General features: G+C 40.0%; 1 protein-coding gene across 1 annotated transcript in view; it reads left to right on the top strand.

Moving 5' to 3' along the window:
* Positions 1-24,557, top strand: part of MYOM2 (myomesin 2) — a 91,009-nt gene that overhangs the window by 30,456 nt on the left and 35,996 nt on the right. Inside the window, exons 6-15 of the mRNA XM_063313833.1 lie at positions 50-138; positions 227-277; positions 3,209-3,373; positions 5,847-6,008; positions 8,975-9,116; positions 11,063-11,262; positions 11,895-11,948; positions 13,485-13,612; positions 17,895-18,078; positions 21,102-21,276. Of these exons, the coding sequence (XP_063169903.1) occupies positions 50-138; positions 227-277; positions 3,209-3,373; positions 5,847-6,008; positions 8,975-9,116; positions 11,063-11,262; positions 11,895-11,948; positions 13,485-13,612; positions 17,895-18,078; positions 21,102-21,276 (1,350 nt within the window). The remainder of the gene's footprint in view (positions 1-49; positions 139-226; positions 278-3,208; positions 3,374-5,846; positions 6,009-8,974; positions 9,117-11,062; positions 11,263-11,894; positions 11,949-13,484; positions 13,613-17,894; positions 18,079-21,101; positions 21,277-24,557) is intronic.

Raw genomic sequence — 24,557 nt, 5'->3', positions numbered from 1 at the left:
CAATCATTTTCTTTTATATGACATATCTTTTGTTCTGTTTGCTATTTAGGGCTCACTATGATGACACTGCTACCTATACTGCAGTGGCAACAAATGTACATGGACAAGTCTCAACCAATGCTGCTGTGATTGTGAGAAGTGAGTAAAGCCATGTGACCACTTGAAACAGATACACATGTGGGGATACGTAGAAGGCTTGGATCACAATGTTGTTGCTTTCTTCTAGGATACAGAGGGGATGAAGAACCGTATCCTGCTGGAATATTTCCCTATCGCTGTAAGTTCTTGTGGTTTGAAGCAACTCTAGACCTGTGATAAGCCTCAATAATGTTTCTCCCCCTAGAATCCTAACAATGGGCTACTACAGTAGTTTGCTATTAGGCTCAGTTTAAGGTGTTAGTTTTGACCTAGAAACTCAGGCCAGTGGATCAGGAGCATGTGACTTGTTATTAACTTGCACTCCCCTTTCAGTTTAAGGCGGGCCTCTCTCCTTCTAAATAATGTCTGTAAGGATTAAGAGCAGGAACTTCTTATCATCTTGACTTAATTTTTTACACAAAACTTGTTCCCAATTCTGAAAGAGGGTCTTGTGAAATTCCATCCCTAGAGCAGCTTACCTTTTAAGCTCCTAAGAGCAAGTCTTGCACTTAATTAAATAGCGAACTTACTGTCTTTAGAATCTCTATCTGTCATCCAACCATCCATCCATCTACACAGAGAAAGAGAGAGAGTCTAGAGTTTCTAATATTTATAGCTATTGTGATATTACTTCAAAATCAAAACAAAACTACTGAATGTTGGAAAAGCTGAGGATGATAATACTCAACATGATTTTAATCTCTGGCTTAAAACTTGGAAAAGAGGGATGGCATTTTGATACACCAATATTTTAGAAATGACTAAGTCATAGTAGGCACATGTAAAACTTTTAGTTTTCTGAGTTCATTGCTCTAAGCCAGGCTTTGTGCATTTCCCTTTGAAACTGCAAACATATCTGACATAGTCTTCAGAGGAACACAGAAAGCTGCTCTTCTTTTGGCTAGACATGTAAAGATGTTTTCCTCCTTCTCAGGAGCCTATAGGAGAGCTTGGCTCCTGATGCTAACCTAACTAGCCTATTGAACCCAAAAGCTGGAAATAGGAAACAAGTAATAAGGAAAAAAAAATGACTGCTTATTGCTCCAGCTCAGGCACAGAATAAAAATGTCCTTTCAAAATCTTGAAAGAGGATTAAAAAAAATGGGGCTGCTTTTTAGTGTTCACTTAATCCCATATTTGCTACAATGTAGCAGAATTTGGCCAGGTGTATAGTATGGAAGGCTGGAAGTATCAAATTCCCTGTTACATCAGCAATCTAGGTATCCATAAGCCCTATTCTTTGTTTGTGGCTTGGTAATTCCTGCTGCCATCACTGCTTTTCCAGGGTGTGCCTGGTCTGCTGTCTTCCCCCTAACCCTGGAATTAAGGCTCTCACCCCTAGTGCTGCCTTTCTGACAATAAAAAGGTGAATGAATGAATGAATGAAAATAACTTCTATAATGCAACCTCCTGGCTATGTAACTTAGAGGTTTATGACTAGAGAATTCAACCCTTCCTTGGGAGATAAATCAATCTCACAAGAGATAAAGTAAATCAAATGTTATTGGTTAAAAAAGAAGAGATGTATCAAAATGCATTTAACATTAACTGTCCAAAATACACAATTCTAGCAGTGAAGAAAATTAATTACAGAGCTATTCAGATTATAGAAAAACAGCAAGTTAATTAAAATACAGTTTGCAAAAGGAAATGAAATGCTTCTGGCAGACCACAAGTCTAATACACTGGTCTAATACAAATAACTTGTTACTGCTACAAAGCACCATTAAAAAATGAAAAAGATTGGGCAGAGAATGCCATGTCAATATTATAGATCACAAGAGATTTAAAGGAAAGAGAAAGTCCTCATGCATATCCTGCTTATGCTGAAAGGCTGACATAAAACTCAAGTTCTTAATTTGTGCAGAGAAATGGAAACAATTTATACCACTCAGAAAAAAGAAATTCCTACTAGATTTTAAACCTATTTTTTTCCAGAAATAATACTACCTGAAGCATCTATTCCTCTGTTTTAATTTTTCTGCACATCCAGCTTCCTGTTTGTTTGTTTTTAATCATATGGCATAGCAGTTTGGTGTTCATGCTGCTTTTCTTGCTGGGAAATCCTTGTGAGGTCCAGCAGCCAGATGTGTAGACTATTTAGCCCTGACAAGTCACGTTGCCCGGGGTGTACCATGAGGAGGCTAGTCTACATTGCGCCGAGTTGGGCTAAGAGAAAGTGACTGGCCCAAGGTCACCCAGCCGGCTTTCACGCCTAAGGCGGGACTAGAACTCACCATCTCCTGGTTTCTAGCCGAGCACCTTCACCACTAGACCAGACTGGCTCTCAGCTTACTGATGATTCCAATAAGTTAATTCTGAACTTTTTGTATCTCTTTGATGCCATCTAATGGTCATCTAGCTTTTGCAGCCCAGATCTGGTGTTTCTATCTTCCTCTTTTCATACTTTTATAAAAAGGGGAAGACAATGGTCAGAGCAATTCCCAGAGAAACCGCTAAGCCCTCTGAGGGCTCCCCTTCCAGGGCATATCCCTGTGGCAGTGAAGTGTCAGTGGCATATCAGTGGAGGAGGAAGTCCTAGCAGCAGCAGCTGCTCTCTCACGTGATCCTTTTTCTGCGCCACATTTCTGCTACAGGTCCTTTTGGGACCCTCAGTTTGGGCAACCATAGGAGGCTGCAAAAATCCAGATGACCAATAAACACGGCAGCAAAACCATTTAAACAGTCCAACTCCTTGCTGCCCTCTAGTGTCATCTGGATATTTGCAGTCCAGCTACAATAGTGCCAAGCCCATGCAATCTGATTGTTGAAGGCTTGAAATAATGAGCAGTCTGCTAGGGGGAATCTGGCAAGCCCCATATGTTTGTGGACCACAAAGCAATTGCCTTTGCTGCCTTCACTAAACTTATGCCACTGGCTTTGTTGTCCCATCTGGAGGAGGAGGAGGAGGAGGAATAGTAGTCTGATTTCAGCTTTATAGCCAGTGCATTAATCTCTACTCCCATTGTTTCACTAAAGGCACCTAAACATATCAAGGAATCTAAATAACTTCTAAGGTTTATCCCAACAATTGTCTTTTTAACTAAACTCATTCTTGCTTTGCTTCCAGTGCCACTGCCAGTAGACATCTGTTTCACCCATTTTGATGTTCAATTTTTGGAGAGGTTTGGAGTCACCTTTGGTATGGAGGGGGAAACACTTACCTTGAGATGTAACCTCTTGGTTACACCAGAACTGAAGCGTCTCCAGCCTCGGGTTGAGTGGTACAGAGATGGTAAGATCTTTTTTTATTAATGTGCTTTGCATTTATTTCCTTTCCTTGTAAATTTCCTTTACATTCATTCTGAATTTTCTAAGAGGTACAAATGACTGCTGAAATTCATACCAACCTTTCATGAGCTCTGCATCCCAATATTGATAGTTCTAGACCAGAAGGCCAATAGAGAAAACCTTATTAATAAGAATTCATTGTGTATTTTTGTTTTTCTTTGAAACCCCCCTCCCCCCCACAGTTTAAATAAATTGACATCTTAACTTCATTTTTAGCAGGAGTAGACAAACTTTAAGGAAGTGGGAACATTTCAAAGTAGTTAAACTGTTGGACATATCATGAAATTCTATCTTAAGTCATAGAAACTCATAGGACTTTGGGCAAATCACTACCTCACAGCCCAACCCACCTAACTGGATTATGATGATGAAAAATTGTACTTCACTTTGAGCTCTTTAAGGAAAGTTCAATATCAATCTAATTAAATCCATCAGTCACTTGTCAGTAAAGGGCAAAATCTACAAAAAGCAGCCACAGGTAAGAGACTTGCTAGTATGGTGAGCATGACCAGTCACAAAATATTTATTTATCAGAAGACAGACTAATGAGGTTACTCCCACTTTTCCCTCTAGCTCAGTGTTTCTCAACCTTGGCAACTTTAAGATGTCTGGATTTCAACTCCCAGAATTCCCCATCCAGCACAGCTGGCTGGGGAGTTCTGGGAGTTGAAGTCCAGACATCTTAAAGTTGCCAAGGTTGAGAAACACTCCTCTAGCTTGACAGGATACTCTTCACCATCCCATCTTACTCTTGTCTTCTTTTTTGAGCAGGTGGGGACACTTCCCCACAAAGCTTTGGGTTGCAACCACCCATCCATTTTATTTTCTAGAAATACCTGTGGCATCGATGTTATGTTATCTATTCTGGAGTTATTCCTGGAAATAACAATGATGCTGGAAGCTAGCATGCCAACTTCTCATTTAATTTTTGTTTTAATTTAAAAAAACAATCTAAAAGAAAGACAGAGAGCAGAGATCTTGGCAGGGACCAAAGGAGGTATTCTCCAGACTGACTGTTATCCTGGTGCCAACTCTGACTGGTAGAAAACCAAATGAATGACCTGATTCCCTAGTAATGTAAATATCTCCCTTTGTATAGAACGTGTACTAAGCAATATTGCACCTTGTAAATATTCATACTTTGTTAACCTTTGTTAGAATAAATGCACTGAATCAGACAACATTGTTAATGTACAAGAAACAGAAAAATCTTGGGAAGTGACCAATGCTAGGTCCAATTATTTCAGATGGTCTCCTGTGATTCATTGCATAGATGCTTCTCATCCTTTACTAATTTTAATGAGGGAAATCCTGAGCCTTAACCTGGGAGATTTTTTTAATGTAAAATGTGGTATTTCAGTGAGGTGGGCTAAATGAAGCTCAAAACCTTCGCAAAGTGAAGTGGTTTCATAAAAAATAATATAAAATGTATGAATGGCAATAACTGGTTTTTTTTTCACAGATCATACAGGCAGGTAGCTTTCCTTTATTATCTAGCATTCTAATTTGGACAGTGGTACATCTGTGAGTTACAAGCACTTGATGGCCAAGTTGAAGCCACTTATCTAAACGGCCTATTTATTTATCTTGAACAGTTCTGTATATTTCTTTCAGTATGACTGGAATATTTCTACAGAGCTTGGAACCTGACTTTTAAGCCTGGTTGATTAATGGGTATCTATGCAAAACAGCTGTTGAGGATCAAAACCCCACATCCACCAAAGTCCAAACACAATTACTTGATCAATTAGTAAGGTAATAGGTCAAAACTAAATAGGCAGGGATTTCTTTAGCTGAAATACAGCATTCTATATGTTTCATTGCCCCACTGCACTTGTCAATTAGATTACCTTACGTTAACGTTGAGTTGCAACCTCTTACCTGTGAGAAACACAAACTATTTGTCAGGAATGCCCCAAAGATTTCAAATTAACTATGTATTTATAAGAAGCCTCAGATTTAACCTAACTCTGGTTTTAAGTCATTTTTCTTTCCTCTTTCCAGGTTTAATTTGACACATACCTCAGTTAGCAAAGTTTATTAAAAAGGATCAGAAGTGTGTAAAGAAATGATTCCTGATTCCAGCTTTAGTCTAACCCAAACTAAACATATTTAAATCCTGTTGACTTTCGTGGAAGAAAAAGTGTGTGATTTATCCCATGTCTGTTAGTCAATAGAATTTTGAAGAATTTAATGTTGGCTGAAACATGTGCTTGATGAGGTTTTCATGACATAGCTTCAATAGAGTTTTTTCCTCCCAGAATTTGAGAGTTTCAGATTAGTTAACATTCAAACAGAATGACAGCTTCTTCAAGATATATTTACTTTAAAATGGCTGATTTGGAGATTGCAGTGTAGAATATGTCTTTATCACTGTTATCTTATTAACATGTGTTGAATTGCAAACTGTCTTCCAGATGAGCTAATAAAAGAATCCAAGTGGACAAAACCATACTTTGGTGAAGGTCAAGCAGCACTGTCTTTCCCTCATTTGCACAAGGATGATGAAGGCTTATATACCCTGCGCATAATTTCCAGAGGAGGAGTGAATGAATATAGTGCATTTCTGTTTGTCAGAGGTATGGCAGCCTTGCTGCTCAGGAACTGTTCCAGCTTGATTCTTTTTGAGTGATGATCAGAAGGGGTAGGGAGTGGGGAATTATTGGCCTTCCCAAATGCTGGCCCCTTGTTGAATCTGTTCCTCTGAAATGCTTGATTATGTCACTTGCAATTGTTCTGGTGGTTGTAAAACAGACAGGCAAAACTTGGTGTGGTCACATTTCAGAGAGTGTTCATGCTTAGCAGAGCATTTCACCATATTTGTATAATGAGAAAGTGAAGGAGAATGGTTGCCTTTCTGGTTTGACAAAAAGAAAGAGATTATTTAAGATGAAATGAGGGTCGCAGTTTGATCTCATGCTGACATGGGCAAGTCCCTTGCAAGTCTGGATGGGATAACACAAATCCTTAAGGGCAGAAATGCAGCTGGAACAACTTCTTTATATACAGCCTTTTAGATTCAGTTAAATACCTCAGCCAGCATCCTCAGCAAACTTTGCTGAAAGCTATGGAGGTGGGCTGATTTATACTCAGTGACATTTTGGCCCTGGTAACAAGCTCACTATCTTGTAAACAAGTCTAGTTGATTTCAGTAGAATTTACCCAAGCTCACAGACTGACAAATAGTGGCTTGTACTTGCAAGCTTTCAGCGCTGTTCCATTTGTTTTTGTGTGGGTGAATGGTAGGACTTTGTTTCTTCATTTCATTTCATTACTCTGCCAGAGGCACCAGTGTAAAACCTTAGCAGTTCTTGTTCTTGCCTTCCCTGGAGCTATGTTGTGTTTCTCTGCAATACTGCTCCATGCTCTTCAACAATAGGGAGAAATTAACCTCAGGAGAATAAAGATGGCGGAAGGAGAATTTAGTCAGGGAAGGCAGAAAATGCTAAAGTTGCACACTGATTCCAGTCAAATGTTTGGTATTACAGCTCCTAAAATATCTTGCTATTGGGCCTGTGGCCTGGGTTGATGGGAGTTGAAATCCAAAATATCTGAGAAGGATTAGTTTGCTAACTTCATATATCCATCAATTAATCTGTAGACTATTGGCATGTGGGGCCAATATGAGTTGTGAAAATGCTTTCATGTTATAAACATGTAATATGGTAAGTGTATGACTTGGATATGAAAGCCCATCTCCTGGTGTATTTAGGATCCTTTTTATGAGATTACAACTGGATCAGTGTTCTGGATCAGCAGCCTTTTGATTCTGCTGAATAATTCAGGCTAAATTTTCAGCAAATTCTGTTGAAAGCAACTTGATTTACATAAAAAAAATATAGTAAAGTCCAAGTTAGGATATAACATCTTTTAAAATGTCCCTCTGTTTACTTCCATAAAGGGAATCCTCATCCTTTGTAATAACTGTAGTACGAAGATGCCTCACTAAACATTTTTAAAGGACATACCCTTATATGGTTACTTGTCTCATCCCCAGCCCACCATGGAGACAGTCATATTTAGCTACTAAAGTAACGTTTCCCCTCTTTTCCCAACACAATTCCTGTCCTACAAACGATTGATAATGATGTTTCCTTATAATGCTTGTGATAAAGTGCTCAGGAGCTGGGATCTGCTCAATTCTTATTGGTCGCTTTGGACTGCTCCCTCCCCCTCCTCTTTGATCCTTGGGCTCTGTTTTCCAGGGTCATTCTGCTTTTGTCGGCTGGAGAGTCTGGTTCTTTCAAACTGAGCTCTCCCCTTGTATTTGCCACATCTACAATAACAAGGAGCCTTTAGCATCACATCCTACCCTGTTTAGAACATCTCAGCTTCAGTCAAGTTTGCCTATCATCTGCAGTGCCCCCATTGTTTGAGCAGGCTGGACAGGAGAGTGAATCATCTCTCTATTTGAAAATTCCCAAGGTGTGGTTAGCTTATCCTACATTTTCTAGCTGATAGGAAGTCAAGGAATTTAGGTTAGGGTTAGGTGGGCATGTGAGTCCTCCTCCCTTGATCCATAAATTATAGTCTCTTGCATACAATTTCTCAGCAGCAATTACTGCTTTTTAAAACTTCACATGCTCCCTGTTCCTGTTCTCACCCTATACCTCAAGAGGAGCAAATTGGTCAAGAAAGATACCCAAGAAATTACTGTCAACTGAAGGGGACAGGGATAATTTAAGATGGAGTTTTTCCACTACACCGTGCAACCATCCTTTCAGCTGTCTTCTATTTTGGGTCTCTTTTTTGACATGGATATGGAGTTGTTCCAGAATACCACTACTTTGGAATAGAATTGTTCCAGAATTCTATTCCAGAATAGCATTATTCCATGTACAAAACCAGAGCAAGATTTAATGGATGGCTAAACCCACTGGTGTAGCCATCTGTTAAAACTCACATAATCTCCACCCACCAGCCCCAGCCTCACACTATTAAAGAAAGCCATTGTGATAGATTTCGAGGTTGCTGCTGGTTCTCAGGAAGGAGAGAGCGCGTTCCAGGGAGATAAGAGGACTCGCAGTTTGGAAGGCCTTGGCAGAGAGACAAAGAAAGTTAGAGTAGCCCCGCCCTAGAGTCTCTTTGGTTATTTCCCCTTAGGTTAGTGAGGATAGCTTTAGTCTGGCAAGATTCTGTCTATTCCGTGAGAACAATAAAGAACTAGAGTTGGAATACACTGATTCAGCGTCGTTTCTTGGTCTGGTCTTGACAGTCACTGAATGTTTTTCCTGTGAGCTGCTGAAGTTTGGTGGAAGGGGAAATTCAGTCTGGGAAATCTACCAATTACTTTCCCTAACATGACCCATATTACAACATTAAGGAAAGCACCACTCTGTGACTTTGTTATTAAAATAGAATAGGGATCAGCAATGAGTATAATATAATTAATGCTGTTGTACTTTTCTCCTAACTCAAGGATGGGAGAAATGTGAATTAACTCGTCTGTGAGGAAGACCCCACTGTCACCCATAACGAGGTGTCATATTTATAATTCCTGAATTATACAAGGGTGATTTAATCTGGGCTTTTCTTGGGGTTTTAGATGCTGATGCCCTAGTAATGGGGGCCCCTGGAGCACCAATGGACGTGAAATGCTTTGATGCCAACAGAGATTATGTTATTGTTACTTGGAAACCACCAAATACAACCCATGAAGCTCCAGTTATTGGATATTTTGTGGACAGGTATATGTGGAAGGAATAGTATTTGATTCTTCCATATTTCAAATAAATTACCAGTGCTCAAGAGATACAGTTTTTGAACTTTATATAGGTTTTCCTTTCTGTGATAAATTAGTATAATATTGTTCAAATCTTATTTCAATCAAATATGTTGCCTTTTGTGGTTTTTCTGCAAGTTACAGATCTCCAGCTCAGTCCAGGGCTCTTTGAATTGGTTCACGCACACATGAAGATCTTTTAATTACTCAATATGTGATAAATTAGCACTGAAAAAATGATCATTCCATTGAAGAATCTTTTGGCAGAGATGGCCTGAAGTGTCTGTTATGACCACAGTGACCATGCATCCTTTATGATCAAGGACAGGCCTTTATTTCAGAAAGCTGTCCTTTAGATTTATTTATTTTTCAAAAACTCACTTTTGTCTTTTATTTTGGTCATTTAGCTTTTACCATACAAATGGTACCACTTAATGCACAGTCCTATACATTCATGGGAAAAAAATGGAAATTGAATTGTCTTTTTAAAATAAATCTACATATACTGTTTGATTTTATATATTTTTATTAGAATATGCAAATTTGCAAAGTTTTTCTTGGTTTTGCTCTTGAATTTTTGCTTTGTAAAGCAAAATTATAAACATAATAACATTTTTTTATCCTTATGAACCTCTTTCATATTAGCCCCTTTTTCAGGTTTGTCATTTATTTTTTCCAAGAAAATATGGTCACTGTGGTTATGGCACATGCATGATCTGCAGTACACATTCCTACAAGCAAGTTGCTACCTGGTTATCACAATTACCGAGTGATCAACGTACACATGTGAATCGTTTGGTTCTTCATTTCTTGGTTCCCTACTCGTTAGGTTAATGTGTTAATTTCCCTTTTAGCAGGTGATAGTGGGATACTATTTGCCACCCAATGTTTGATGTTCCAGCCCTCATTAACTTCACTTCATGAATGTGTATTCAGTGAGCCTGCTAAAGATATGTGTGAGGAGATTTTCAATGATTTGTCCATTCCACATAATCCTATAAGTCAAATTGTGAAATATTCTTGAGGCACATTCACTCCCTGGGAAATATCCCATGTTCAACTTATAGTGGCCCTGCTGGCCCAGGTGAAGGTCCATCTTAGTCTAGTGTTTTGCTTTTCACAGTGGCCAGCCAAATGCCTGAAAGGGTACTTGCAAGTGGGAAGTGGAAATATAGCTCTCTGTTGCTATTACTTCCCTGCCACTAATATTTCAAGGTACACAATCCTCCACCTTGATTTTCAAGACTGACAGCCCTTGACAGACCTGTCATCCATTAAGTTATCCAATTCCCCTTTAAAGCTATCTATGATAGTGCCCTGAGCCAGTTTGGGGTAGTGGTTAAGGCACCAGGCTAGAAACAGGGAGACTACGAATTCTAGTCCCACCTTAGGGACAAAGCCAGCTGTGTGACCTTGGGCCAGTCACTATCCCTCACCCCTAGGAAGGAGGCAGTGGCAAACCACTTCCAAAATCTTGCTAAGAAAACTGTAGGAGCTTGTCCAGGCAGTCACCAGGAGGCAACACTGACTCAAAGGCATGTGTGTGTGTTTGTGTGTGTGTGTGTACACACACAAACACACACCCATCCATCCATCCCATCACATCTTATGGAAATCGTTTCAGAAGTTAGTCATGTGCTATTTGAGGAAGTGTTCATGAGATATCCACTATGACTTCGACCTTTTTCCTAGTTAGTTACAGATAGCTTACACCTCATCAGTGTATACATATAAAGTTACAGTATTTTGTCCTAATGCCCATTACTTTATACTTGCTTAATTTTAACTACAATTGGCATCTGGTTCACCAGTCACCCAGTTTAAAGAAATCTTTCTCACGGTTTAAGTGGCTTGTTAGGAAATCTTGGAAATAAAGTTTCCTCTCCATCTTTCTGTCATTTTTAAAACCAGATGTGAAGTGGGTACTGAAAAATGGGTGCAATGCAATGATGCTCCTGTAAAAATCTGCAAATATCCAGTGACTGGCTTGTTGGAAGGGCATTCCTACATTTTCCGAGTGAAGGCTGTCAATCAGGCAGGGATCAGTCGGCCCTCAAGAATCTCTGAAGTGGTGGCAGCTCTTGACCCTGTGGACTTGGAGAGACTACAGAGTAAGAAAAAACTTTGCCATATTTCTTCAGTGGAAATTACAAGCACACTTATGAAGGAAGAATCTTGGTGCTAAATGAGAGGGGCAGTGGGGCAGGATAAATTTCATTTTAAAGCTGGCCATAAATCAGGCTTGCAAGCTTACTTATCACTACTTGAAGTGAGAGTTATGATTTCAGCCAATACATATATTCCCTCAGACATGGAGATCCCATTGTGAACTATTGTGGCTAATAACTTTCATCAGGTATTCCACTCTCTGTATAGTGGTTCTGCTGTTTGATATGTAAATAAGCATGGAAAAAATTCCACTGGTAAATTATCTAATACCTAAAATGTTCTTCATTTTTGTCCTGAGTGACAGTGATTTCTGATCAGCCCATTAATTTGTTCAATTTAAAAGTGTGATCTTTTACGTGTTTGTTAACTATTGGCACAGATACAGCACTGATCTGAGTTAATAACATCAGATGGCTAGAGCTACCAACATGTAACTTTGCATAATGGTGCTGATATAAAAATTCATAATAGTGAGTAGCAATCAAATATTATAAAGACGATTTCATATACTTTTTGGAAGGCATTCTATTAGCACAGAAACTTAAATATAAACAGTATTTTCTTTCATCTTCAGCTATTCACATGGAGGGAGGCAGGGACATTGCACTCCATCATGATGACTTGGAAGGTATGTAACTTGTACAGAGGCAAGATTATGGACATCTCCAACAGTGTATCTCTGTTGCAGTTACTTATGCTTCGTTTGTCTTCTGGCTGATATTCAATTTTCCTTTGCTCTTCTTTTTCTGGCTATACTCTCTTTTCTTTAGTCATTTAATATAGAGCTAAACATGTTCATGTCTCTTATTGCACACACGTAGAATCTAGTAGTAAGGGAACTTGAGAACTAAGATTCTTGAGTGATTACAGTTTTGAGTACTAGAAAAGTATTGCATTTTCATTTTGTGTATGTAAGCGTTGTGCGTGTTTTCATTATCAGGGTACACCCATATTGCTACTTTAATTTTTCTGGTTTTCCACCAGAATCTTGGAAACTGTAATTTGTTGAAGTGCTTTAGAGTTTAAAGCAGAATAATTCAAGGCTGCTGATGCAGTTTAAGACTACAGTGTAAGTATATTTTAGCATCTGCCTTCCCAGAGCAGAAACACCTTTTTGCTCCTTTGTAGCTGGAATCGAAACAGCTAGAAAAGGCTAGTTTCATCAACACAGTGCGTACTATTTTTTTCCAAATCTAGATTGCAGTGCAAAATGTATATGTACAATGTGCAAATCGCAGATATGCTTCACTCATGTCTAGAGAATGATGGTCCATGACAACTTTCAGTTCAGGCAGATCAAGTCAAAAATAGTTTTTTTTCCTTTCTTTTATGGTGAACTATTTTTCCTACCAAATATCTTGGGGCTCAGGTTTTGAAAGAAAACAGGAGTTAGGTGTGGATATATCTTCAAGAGCAACCCCAGTGGTTGCAGCATTAAAAAAATGCTGAGGATTTTCTCTGACTGGGACTAATATAAACCAACTCAGGCAAAGCTGAGCCATTACACATGGATACTAAAATTCCCATCCTCTCTTTGAACTGCTGTTTGATGAGAAACTGAGAGCAGCCACAGTTGTTACATGAAAATAATGATTCATTCCTGTGCCATATATTACACTGATTCTCATTGTTATTCCTAAGCTAGGAGGGGTTTCTTCCATGATGCTTTCCCCTTCCGTTTTTTGCTGGTATTATTTTATATTTAATTGCTATGATCCTTCATGCAAATTTTTCTCCTTGCTCATTTTTGAGAGGCAGAAGCTCTTGGGCTCCTCACTTTGATCAACCTGTTTCCTATTTGCATAAAGCATGAAGGCTTTATCACGGCATTTAGTACTGCAGTTTAAAGTGATTCAAATATGATCAAAGTAAAACAAAAATCTTAGGAGATGAATACATGTGCAATCTTTTCTCCTTCTCCCTTCAATGTTTTTTTTAAGTCAGCAGTGAAAAATCACTGCTACCCTTCTAAGTGGCTTGCTTGGTTTTCACAAACTAGAAACAAATTAGTTTTGATAAATCACAAAGCTGATGCTATAGCCCTTAGTAGCTGAGCATAATATCTCACTCTAATGAGATATTTGGAAAGACAACTTTTTGCATCAATGCTAGCTTGGGAGGTTAATCTGGGGCTGATCAGTTACTGAGTTTATTACTCTTCTAGGTGATGTTAAAATCCCCGGACCTCCCACCAATGTGCAAGCTTCAGAAACCAGCAGAACGTATGTTGTTCTCAGTTGGGATCCACCTGTTCCTCGTGGCAAAGAGCCATTATCATATTTCATTGAGAAGGTACCATGCCTTATAGTTGCATTCGGCTATAAGGCATTTCATGACCACATACCTCTTCATTTCAGATAATGTGCACAGTAGCAGAAAGAGAAAATATGAGCATTAGCAAATCCAGGGAAGGTAATAGGGATGGTTGAAGAAATCCCAGAAAAAAAAAAAACACTTTAGTTACATTTATTTAAATTGAAGATCAGGGGAAAAAACCAACTTTTTTCACTAGTGGGGAACTTTAGGTAGTCTTGGCTAGACCTGGAAGAAGACAAGCCCAGATACTGAAGTAGTTTAGCCTTTGTTCTGCAAAACAACTGGCATGAGTGGAGCCACCTAAGTAGCAGATAGTACAGATTGGTACTTGATCTGATCTTACCATCCCTGAAGGTAGATAAATTAGTAAAATCTCCCTCAAGGCAAACTGAAGTCCTGGTGGCTAGAACACATCCATGTTGTTTTCTAGGTAACATTATGAGAAAGTAATGCCCTTGATACCTTCTTTTTTTTTTGTAATAAATTTTATTAAATTTCAGACAAAGAATAAAAGCTACAGAAAAGCAAAAAAAAAAACTATAAAGAAAGAAAAAAAACTAAAAAAGTGCAGAAACACAAAAGAAAAAAAAAAAAATTTACAGAAAGATGTGGCTTTCGACTTTTAACAGCAAGGATATACAACATTTTCATAATCAATCTCTTATTCTATATTAAACCAAAACACCACATTATTTCTATAAGTCATTCCACATTAGCAATTAAAAATTACTAAGTACAGTTACTCCTCCCCCTTATATTAAAATGAAAAAAAAATAATATAAACCTCCTAAACATCTATCTCCCCTCCAAAAGATAAAACATATTTAATTATTTATTCCCTTCCTACCACTATTCTATACATTTCTGACTACTATAATAAAAATCAAGTTAAAAGGCGTATAAGTTGTCTGCTATTATTCTTAATAAACTCAAAAACCAAAGCCAATTCAAAACAATAAATCTAAATCTTTAAAGGCAAATAACATCAGTCAGATCCTTAAAGCAAACCAGATAAACATTCTTTAACCCTTATCCCACTTCAAAGTAAAGCAGAGCAGTTGCATATCCTGAAAATATACTCAGCTTTCCTCTTAAAGAAATCAGACTGTCAGAACCAAGCCTGCCTCTGACTTGGAAAGTGAAACTCTTTCTGAGTCAGAGGAGGAATTGGAAACTTACCAGGCTGAAACCGGGAAAACGAAACTCCAGGATGAGTCAGCAGCGCGGGAAGAACCCAGGGTGCTGATTGGCCAGGATACAGAGGAGGATTTGAATCCTCCAATCAGCACGTGCCAACAACGAGCTGCAAAGCACGCCATGGGGAAAGCAGCCCAATTGGCTACAGACAGGTCCAAGCGCAACAAAGATCGGAATAAAAGGCAGCCACGCGAAGAGCGAGCTGCCGGAGACAACCGATCCTCCAAGCCTGCAGCTTCAGAAGACAAGTCCTTACCTGTGTCAGAGACAGCATCTGTTGCCAAAGAGGAATCAGCCCCCGCACACCACTCTGAAGAGGAATTGAAATCTGCTTCTGCTGCTACTGAGGAGTCAGGGTTAGCCATGCCCTGAAGTTTCTGCCTTGCATCCAACCTTGAAACTCCGCAATCTTCCCAGCAGCTTAGTTGCACCTTGAAGCTCCCACGCTGCTGTTTATCCTTGGTCCTGTGCAATTGTGCTTCATATGCTCAGCTGTGTTTGAGAATTTCACACCTATCTTGTTCAGGATCTGTGTTCCAGTCCAGTCCGAGGCTTCCAGCCAAGTCCAGCCTTGTTCTAAGTTCCCAGCCTTGCTCTCAGTTTCCAGCCCAGAGAATCCAGCTGAGTCTGGGGCTTCCAGCCAAGTCCACTCTTGCTCCGTGTTCCAGCCTTGTTCCAAGTTCCAGTTCTGCCTCGAGCCTTACTCCAGTCCAGAGCTCCTAGCCAAGTCCAGTCTCGTACCCAGTTTGTAGTCCTGCTTCGAGAGTCCAGTGTGTTCCAATTGGAGAACTGTTGTTCCAGTTTCATAGTACCTTGTGTTCCAGTGGCTTTCAGCCTTCTGTACCATCCAGTAGCCCTGTTCCACTGTCTGCAGCGATCCACTCAGCTCAGTGGAATCAGAGTTCCTTGTACCTCAGGGACTTAATTGTTGTAAATAGTTATTAATAAAGAGTATTTTTGATATTATTCTGCCTGGTTGCATAGTCTGAACAGGACACAGACAACGCAACTGCCCCCCTCAAAAACTCCAGGCTTTTCATGACATTCCACCAGGAGATTGATTCTATTTATGCCTTGCAGGTAGTCTTTCCTTTAGCTTTCTCCAATTCCATTATCCAGTCGTCATCCAGCATCTCGATAGAAATCTCAATCTCAGTCTTAAAAGAAATCTTTCTATTGGTCTTAGGTTCCTCAATTTCATCCACCACATCCCCAACCTGATGGCACATTTTAGCTCTCATATTTTCCACAGTGTCCTGGATATCTTGCATAGAAGTTTGATAAAGGTCAAAAGAAATCTTTTTGAAGTCATAGTGAAGGTCAGAAAGAATCTGCTTGAATTCCTCCATGTCTCACACAGTAAATTATGGTGCCCCCTAGGAGTTAATCAACAAAGGTCAAAGATATGGGAGGGAAAGTTGTTTGCACAAAGTGATAGTAATTAGCAGGCTGCTCTCAAGGGAAAGTGAATAGAAAGCTGAAAGTTCAAATCAGCCGATTCAACATGTAGGAAAATGCTAATATCTTCAAGTTTAATACAAAAAAATAACAGGAAGACAATTATTTATTCTCAATCTTAAATTTTCCTTTGGAAGGAAAACAAAATCCAAAACTTAAAAAGATTTTTTTTTTTTAAAGTAGTCCCAAAAATAACGTTAAGCACCAAGAGAGCCAGCTTCTCCTCACTGTAGAAAGCCTCTCTTGGGATATATATACTTAAAAAAAATATAAATTGGTGATTTAGAAATGGGGTGGCCAGTCTTAGTTTCCCTTTAAGGCTATAGCACAGCTTGGAAATGGTGACGCCCCAGCCTCCTAGTTGTTCACGATCCTCTGGCTGCAAGCAGGCGTTCGGAGTTCAGATGGGATGATTCCAGGTATTCTCCTTAATCCAGAGAATGTTCCTGGGCTTCAGGAAAAACCTGCCTAAGCCCAAAAAAAGCCACCGCGCTGTCTGCTCTGCCAGCCAGTCCAGCGGCACAGCTGTTCAGTCCGCCATTCCCACTGGAAGCGCCCTTGATACCTTCTGGGATGTTTTTCTGACTTTCCATTCTAGTTTACAGCCACAAGATTTTCTGATTATCTCCAACTGAAATACTAACCAGGTTTGATCTTGCTTAGCTTTTGGGGGTTTAGCCAAGGACAGCTAGGTGTTATCGTCTAGCATGCTGGGTGGTATTTGGGGAGTTGCTGTCTCAATATATCTGAAGATCTGAAGGTTCTTGGAGGCTGACATAGGTTATCTTAGGACACCATCAGTTAATAGGCCAGAGTTGGTACTCACTAGTCTAATGTGCCAGTATGCAAAGGAGAATAAGGTCCCCTTAATTCCATAACATTAGATTTGATAAGAAAAAGCAGTTCAGTGACTAAAGTTGCAACAGCTTTTCCTACATGGAGTCTGCTAGATATGTTGGTCTTCAATTCTTAGCAGCATGGCCAGCAGCATGTTATTTGGGGAATCATGGAAGCTGAAACCCCACATTTAGAGGAGGCCAGATTTGGTAAAGCTCCTTTGATGTACCTGTCTGAAAGTGGTGTGCCCTCAAAGGGTCAGACATGACTCAGTGCTTGAACCTTTCACTTTTCATCTGAGAGAGAATCTCCATGCATCTTCTATTTCTGAATAGAGTGCTTGGGATTGGCCTTGAAGGAAGCAATTACTTTCACTAGAATAGCCAGAAGTATAAAATCATACCATTACCAGGATCAAGCAAGACTCACAATATGTTTATTTTTCAGATTTCTCTAAATGGTTTCAAAACCTTCAGAAATCACAATGCTTTCTTGAATAAGATCTATTTCAAGAGTTGTATAAAGTAGAGGAATTTATTTTTTAAATTGATTATTCATGTCAAACACAGTCACTATCTATAACAAGGTGAAAAAAAACTATATTATCATGTTGGATTTGGAAGGGCAAATCCATGCCCTGCCATATCATGCCTGGCAGATTACCTAGGAAATAGAAGATTGTTTAGCTATAGTTCATTAATGCAAGTACTTTGAGGACATGTGCAACTCTCTACATGTAGTAATGATCTCTTTCTTTTCTTTACAGTCTGTTGTTGGCAGTGGAACGTGGCAGAGGGTCAATGCTCAAGTGCCAGTCCGATCCCCTCGCTATGCAGTGTTTGATCTTGCGGAAGGGAAATCCTATGTTTTCCGAGTTTTGTCAGCCAACAAGCATGGGATTAGTGATCCTTCTGAAATAACACCACCTATTCAAGCACAAGAGGCCATTGGTGAGGAACCTTTGGTGATGGACTAGGGCTAGGGAGGCCCAGGAGTAAATCCATCTTCAGCCATGGAACTCTGGCTGACTTTGGGCCAGTCGCCCACCTTCAGCTTAGCCTAATTTACAGCCTAACTCACTATTATGGGGAAATTAGAGGAGGGTGTTATTTGCAGGGCCGGCTCTAGACATTTTGGTGCCCTAGACAAAGTCATATTTTGGCACCCCCTGTGGTTTGGGTCACCTTTGGATTTTGGTAAGAATTTCAAAACATCACCTTTTTGTTTTGTTTTTTCGAGTTTTTGAGCTTTACACTTATGATTTTCAGCCCCCCAATTTTTTTTTCTTTTCTCAGACATTTTCAACCTATTTACACAGCAAATAATTTTAATTATATCATCACCCATTGTTGTCAGTTGGCAACAATTCTGTGAAATTGTATTTAGCCCTTGAGCAGGCACGCTGGCTCATGGAGTGTGCTGTTACTGCTTTTTGCTTTTTTATTGCATTTTTTGGAAGTCGTTTCAATTTTGGTGCCCCCTAAAGTTTGGCACTCCCAGGCTGGTGCCTACTCAGCCCTAGCCTAGAGCCAGCCCTGGTTATTTGTATACTGCCTTGACATCTTGGAAGGAAGGCAGCATATAAATCTGTCAAATAAATAAAAATAAACTTAAAATAAGGCATAGATGGGAAATGTGTTGATGGCCAAGGCCAGGCAGCTTGATTGCTTTTGAAGGGATAAAGAACCCAGCTGGTCAAGACAGTGGTGTAAAGTGGGTGGGACATAGTTTTCTAGCTTCTGCTCGGGATGAAGAATTTGGGGTTTTTTCCTTATTTCTTTAAACTCTTCTAAACTTATCTTTGCTTATAATGCAGTTTTATGTGTTTCCCACCAAAACAGCCATAAATTATGTCTGGTTTTTAGCAATAGCTATCGAAGGGGGTTCCAGAAACCATGACTGTTATTATTATTATTAATTCAAATTTTTGCCACTGCCCATCTCCCCCCACAAGAGGGACTCTGGGCGGTTTATGATCAGTTAAAACAGCAATCATAAAATATAAATACAAATGTATAAAATATAAATATGATCATCACATATAAATATAAAATAAAAATAAAATCCAAGTGGTAGACGATCTAGCACAGTCCATGTGTATGAGGAGCACTCTAAGGTGCCAGCTATCCCCAGGAGTAACTAGGGGTGCATTTCACCCTGAGCCCTCAGGATGCCTAGCCCTGGTATAGAACAACATACTACAGTGCTAAAAAAAGGCTCAGTGAGAATTAATGTAGTAATGTATAACGTTGTGTTTGGCAACAGAAAAATGATTGTGATACTTTGAGGTAACTTGTCAAAGTTCAGAGAAAGAACCATAGCCCTAGTATTTCCTAGGAACTATTACTTTTCAAAACACACCTATCTGACTTGCTTTAACTTGTGCTATATAATGGCATTTTTCAGGGATTTTGATTAGCATTTCTACAAGTTTGTTTTAATAGAGCTGCCATACAGTACTGTCCAGAGCAGCATGTTGTGTGTGTCAAAACTGGCAAGATGGCGGATGGAGTGTTGTGATGTAAGCCCTGCCCCTTTTATATGACCCAAGCACCTCTGCAGGCACCACTACAACTCGTTTGCTGTATCTCTTTGTTGCCACCTCTTGGCCACCTGTATTTTTGCAGCACATGCACAGTAGTCCTAGTGCTACTGCTGCAGTCTGCAGAGTCTGTGCAATATGACTTTACCATCAATTGGACTCTGCCAAGGCTCATTGTGAATGTGGCTTTAATGACCCTATTTTCAACGGAGAATATAGAGAAGACCTCCTCTTGTATAAATGTTTAGAATCAAGACATTAGTCATTAGTATATTTGAAGAAAGCTCGAAAACGTCCAATTCTGATAATTCACAAATGGCTCCTAATTTGTGTGAGCACGCACTTTCTCTGTGGGAGGCATGGCCATTACCACAGTGGGGTTGAGGACTGTGGAGAAGGAGACATTAGCTCCAGAAGTTTCTCGGGCATCAGCACTTTGGAAACCCACAGGATGGGCCCCAGCTGCTACTGAAACAAGTATTAGTTGTCATGGAGAGGCTCCTTCTTCTCCCTGATCTTTCTTGTGTGCAAACAGAGGCAGATTCCAGTGAATGAGGGGGGAAAGTTTTAATGAGGTTTTTCTCCCCAAGGTCAGCCTTGTGAATTTCTCAAAAGGTCACATTTACATGCTGTATATCCTAGAGTGATACCTTACTTATTTCCAGCTTGGAAATTCCTGGACCAATTGATAGTTTAGGAACCAAGATCTTTTTCTGAAAATTACACCCCATTTTTAGAAATGTTTAGACCAATACAGCAATTAAAGAGAGTTCCTTTTTGTTTAGGGAATTAAGCTAATCAACATATGAACATTTGCCAAGAGACTTTTTATCATCTACTGATGAGTAAAGACTACACACAGACACAAAATGGAGAACAGACAAAACATCTTCTGTGATCACAATATACTGTAGATTTTAGGGCAAGAACATTCTCTGTGGAATTATATCTGGGCTTTATAAATGGAGGGAATCATGACTACATTATTTCCAACTTTCAACACATTCCTACTTTCCATTCAACTTAATAGGACTAAAAATGCTTTGCTTTGGCTATATTGCATTGCATGAGAGGCAATTTGGTGTAGTGGTGAAGTTGCTGGCCTAGAAAGGAGACGGTGAGTTCTAGGCATCCCTTAGGCATGACAGCTGGTTGGGTGACTTTGGGCCAGTCACTCTCTCTCAGCCCAACCAACCTCACAGGGTTGTTGTGGAGACAATAGGAGGCAGGCGTATTAGGTACGTTCACTGCCTTGAGATAGATAGATAGATAGATAAGGTGGTAATAATAATAATATTGTTCTGAACTTGCAGCCACAATATCCTCTTTTAATATTTGCCAGTAAAAGCACATTTAGACTTGAGAAAAGGTGGTCATATACTGATGTGTCAATTGTTATGGAGAGAGTAAGTGCTTTTCTTTGTGCTACAGTGGTGCCATCAGCCCCTGGACGTATTGTGGCAACAAGAAACACAAAAACCTCTGTTATTGTGAATTGGGACAGGCCAAAACATGAAGAAGATCTGATTGGCTATTACATTGATTATTCTGTGGCAGGATCAAATCACTGGGAACCCTGTAACCATAAGCCAATCAAGTATAACAGGTAAAAGAAATATTACATTTTTAAAGAAATGCCTGCTCTTCTTCATATGCATGTGTGGATTTTGGTTTGTCATTTCTACAAGCATGTGCTTCTGTATATTTGCAGCTGAGCTCAAAAAGTTCTCCCAAACATTTACCTTGTCAGCAATTTTTATATGCATTGCATTGAAATAAGCTTTCACAAATGATAAAAAGGAAATCTTTACTTTTTTCCTTTGCTTTTCTGGGGTGTTAGGCTTGACTTTATGCTGAAAAATGCCCACTGTTTTGCCCTTGTAGTGTGGCAAAACTTTGCTACTACTGTTGTGGAATGTCCAGAGACTTTCCTTGGAAGGATTTCCTCACTGCTGCATTTGGTGATACGCTAGGCTGGGCAAACCATATTGGCAAAGGTTGGTCTCTTCTGGATATGATTGTGAATGGGTCAGGGTTGTGACTTGTTGGCTAGTTAGCAAAGGCAGCAGAAGGCTGGCACAAAGAAAATGCTATTCGTACCTTTGCTACCTTCCCATTCTTAAAATCAGTAAATGTTTACTCATTGTAGAGGGAGTAATCCTGCTGAACTTAAAAGTCAGTTTTGATCCATGAGTGAGGACCAGACTATCAGCTGTGAGGTCATCTTCAGAGTGCTGAGGACTGAGCAGTACTTCCAGTTGTGCTGGCAAGACCAGCATCGATGTAATCAGCACAAGAGAGAGCAAAGTTTAGTCTTATGGCTGGCCCCTTCAGGAAGCTGACTGCTGAGAAAGGGAACGAAAGCCCAAATAATGTAAGCCTTGCTCCTCAGAAGAGCTATGATAGACAGAGGTTTCATGAGGTATCCAATTAATTGGCTTATTACTCATGTTGATGTTGGAGAGCCCAAGACACCATTCAGTCCCCCTCTCAGTGTTTTTCATACATGGAAGGGAAGTTGTGATGTTACATATTGTCTGTAACAATCTCAGCAGAAAAATCCACAAAATACTTCAGGACTGTGAACCACTTCGCAAGCATCTGAATTAATTTCCTGCATCAAAGTGGGTCTGTTTTGATTTGTGAACCTGCTTCAAAGCTTTGCACAGCTATACAGATACAACAGTTTTGGCTGAGCAATAAGGCCAGGCAAATCTGTTGAAGCTTGCAGGGATAAAAAGGGTTTATATTTGACAAGAACATTGCTGTATTTGTCAGAAATCTTGATGGAAAAAATAATGAAAGGCTGACCTCAAATACCTAATTCATTGAACATTCTTTGTCCAAGAGTTATCATATGGAGAATTTTGGCCAGTTTTGTACCAGTGTAAGTTTTGCCACTGAATTTATTTTGATACGAGGGGGAAAAAGCACACCCAACTTTGTGTGCCAGAAAGCAGAAGTATCTGTTGATTGTGGAAATTGCTGCCCATTACGAGACCTTTGCTGCCTCTTATAACTTCCTGAAGCCTCTGACTGGAATAAAAGGGGTTATCTGGCCCCTGAGATGCTCACTTTTGTTCTGCTGCTTTCTCTGATGAGAGCAGGGCAAGGAGCTATATCTCCTTCTTGGCTTTCCCATTCTGTCTGTCAAACATAATCTGGCCAGCTTGCTTAGCTTTGTAGAACTGTTTTAACTACTCCCAAGGCATGTGGGTCTTCTGGATAGAAAGATGTGGCTATGTTGCTGAGAACAGTCAATTGCACTATGGCTGAGTTGGTATATCAGTGGGGCTGAATCAATCCTAAAAGGGTCTCCCGTTCATCATCCTGTGGAGCAATATAGCCTTAGTTCAGGTGACCTAGAGGACATGTCTCACTCATTCCAGCCTGGCTTCCCAGTTTTGCAGCTGCATGCTTGGTCTCCAGACTAGATCACCAATATTTTGCTGTAAGTTATAAAATGCACTGCAGCAAGCCATTGCATATCATTAGGGTAGTATTAGGACACCAGCATAAACTTATGGCACGAGAATGGATCAGTCCTTAGGTTTTGGTATTTTCCCATGTTCTTCTGATTCGCTGGACGAAACCTTAGTTGCTTATCTCCTGTCTGTCTGTCTGTCTGTTTCATCAGTCAACTTGTATACTGCCTCTGTCGCAGCTTGCGGCTGTTTCTTAAGCCAACTTCAGAAATTACGGTGCAGATTTCAGTGGGTTGGCAACAGGGCTGGTTGCACATTCCCCTGATTCTTGCTTTTCCCATCCATGCAGGGAAGGCAAGCCTCACTGGCTAGCTTGTGTGGATCAGTCTGCCTTTTCTTTGTAGGGATTGTTTGCTCCTCGCTACTCCCTGTGCCTTTCTCAGATGTTTGCACATGTAGATGCCTTAACATCCCCTTCTCACTTTGACACTAATGCCAGCCCCTTTCTTTTTCTCTTTTTTTTCTCCTTATGGTACCATCATTGCTCTGATGTCACAATGATTAAAGCAATAAGGAACAGGTTGTTCTTTCATTCCTATGTAGGTCCATGGAAACTTTGGGAAGGAAGGAAGAACTGATAGTTCAGCTTCCCAGAAGCAAAGAAGCAATGTTTCTCCACATTGCCATTTTAAAATGTTTTTTAAAAAAGGAAAGAGAAGAAAAGCTTTGCAGTCCTGGGTGGGGAAGTAAGGGGCGCATGCTTCAACCAGCCTGGGCAGAAACCAAAGGTTTCCCACTGAGAGATGTAAGAGTTGAATAAAGCAAGAGTTTCTAGGTTGAGGATAATCCATTGATTTAATGGGCGTTGGATCAACCACAAGAAAACAAACAAACAAACAAACACATACATAGAGCAGAGAACACAGCAGCCTGGCAACCCAGGAGGGCTGCACAGGACAGTGACTGGCTGCTGGGGTGGGGAGAGAGTTGCCAGCATTGCAGCCAGTCAGAGCTGGGGCTGTTACTGGAATGAAATGAAGTGCTGGGGACCATCCTCACTAAAGGGCTTAAGGCAGCTCAGGTCAGAAAACAGTAGTTTAGAATTAAAGCTGGAAAACAAGGCATCTGCAATGGGCTGGGAGTGGCAGGAGAAGTATGTCATTCAATCCTGCATTCAGGAAGCAGGGAATGAGTGGCCTATAACTACAATGGGCCAAGCAGAAAGTGTGGATCTGTATTCTGTCTCAAAGACAGAAATGAAACAGTCTTCTCTGAAACAGTAAGTACAATTTCTCTGAGCCATTTTCTGTGTAAGTGGGAAGCTGGCTGAACATTCTGCAGAAATCCCATTGGGTATATCTGGACTGACAACACGTTTAGGCCTCCTACCCTAAAAGCAGTGTGGGCGTGTTTGTAGATTCATAGTTTTCCATCTCATGCCCATTTTGCTCACATAAAATGT

The sequence above is a fragment of the Candoia aspera genome, chromosome 1 (assembly GCF_035149785.1).
Source record: "Candoia aspera isolate rCanAsp1 chromosome 1, rCanAsp1.hap2, whole genome shotgun sequence".
Taxonomy (NCBI): domain Eukaryota; kingdom Metazoa; phylum Chordata; class Lepidosauria; order Squamata; family Boidae; genus Candoia; species Candoia aspera.
Note: the sequence above shows the minus strand (reverse complement) of the source record. Positions and strands in the feature narration are given on the sequence as shown.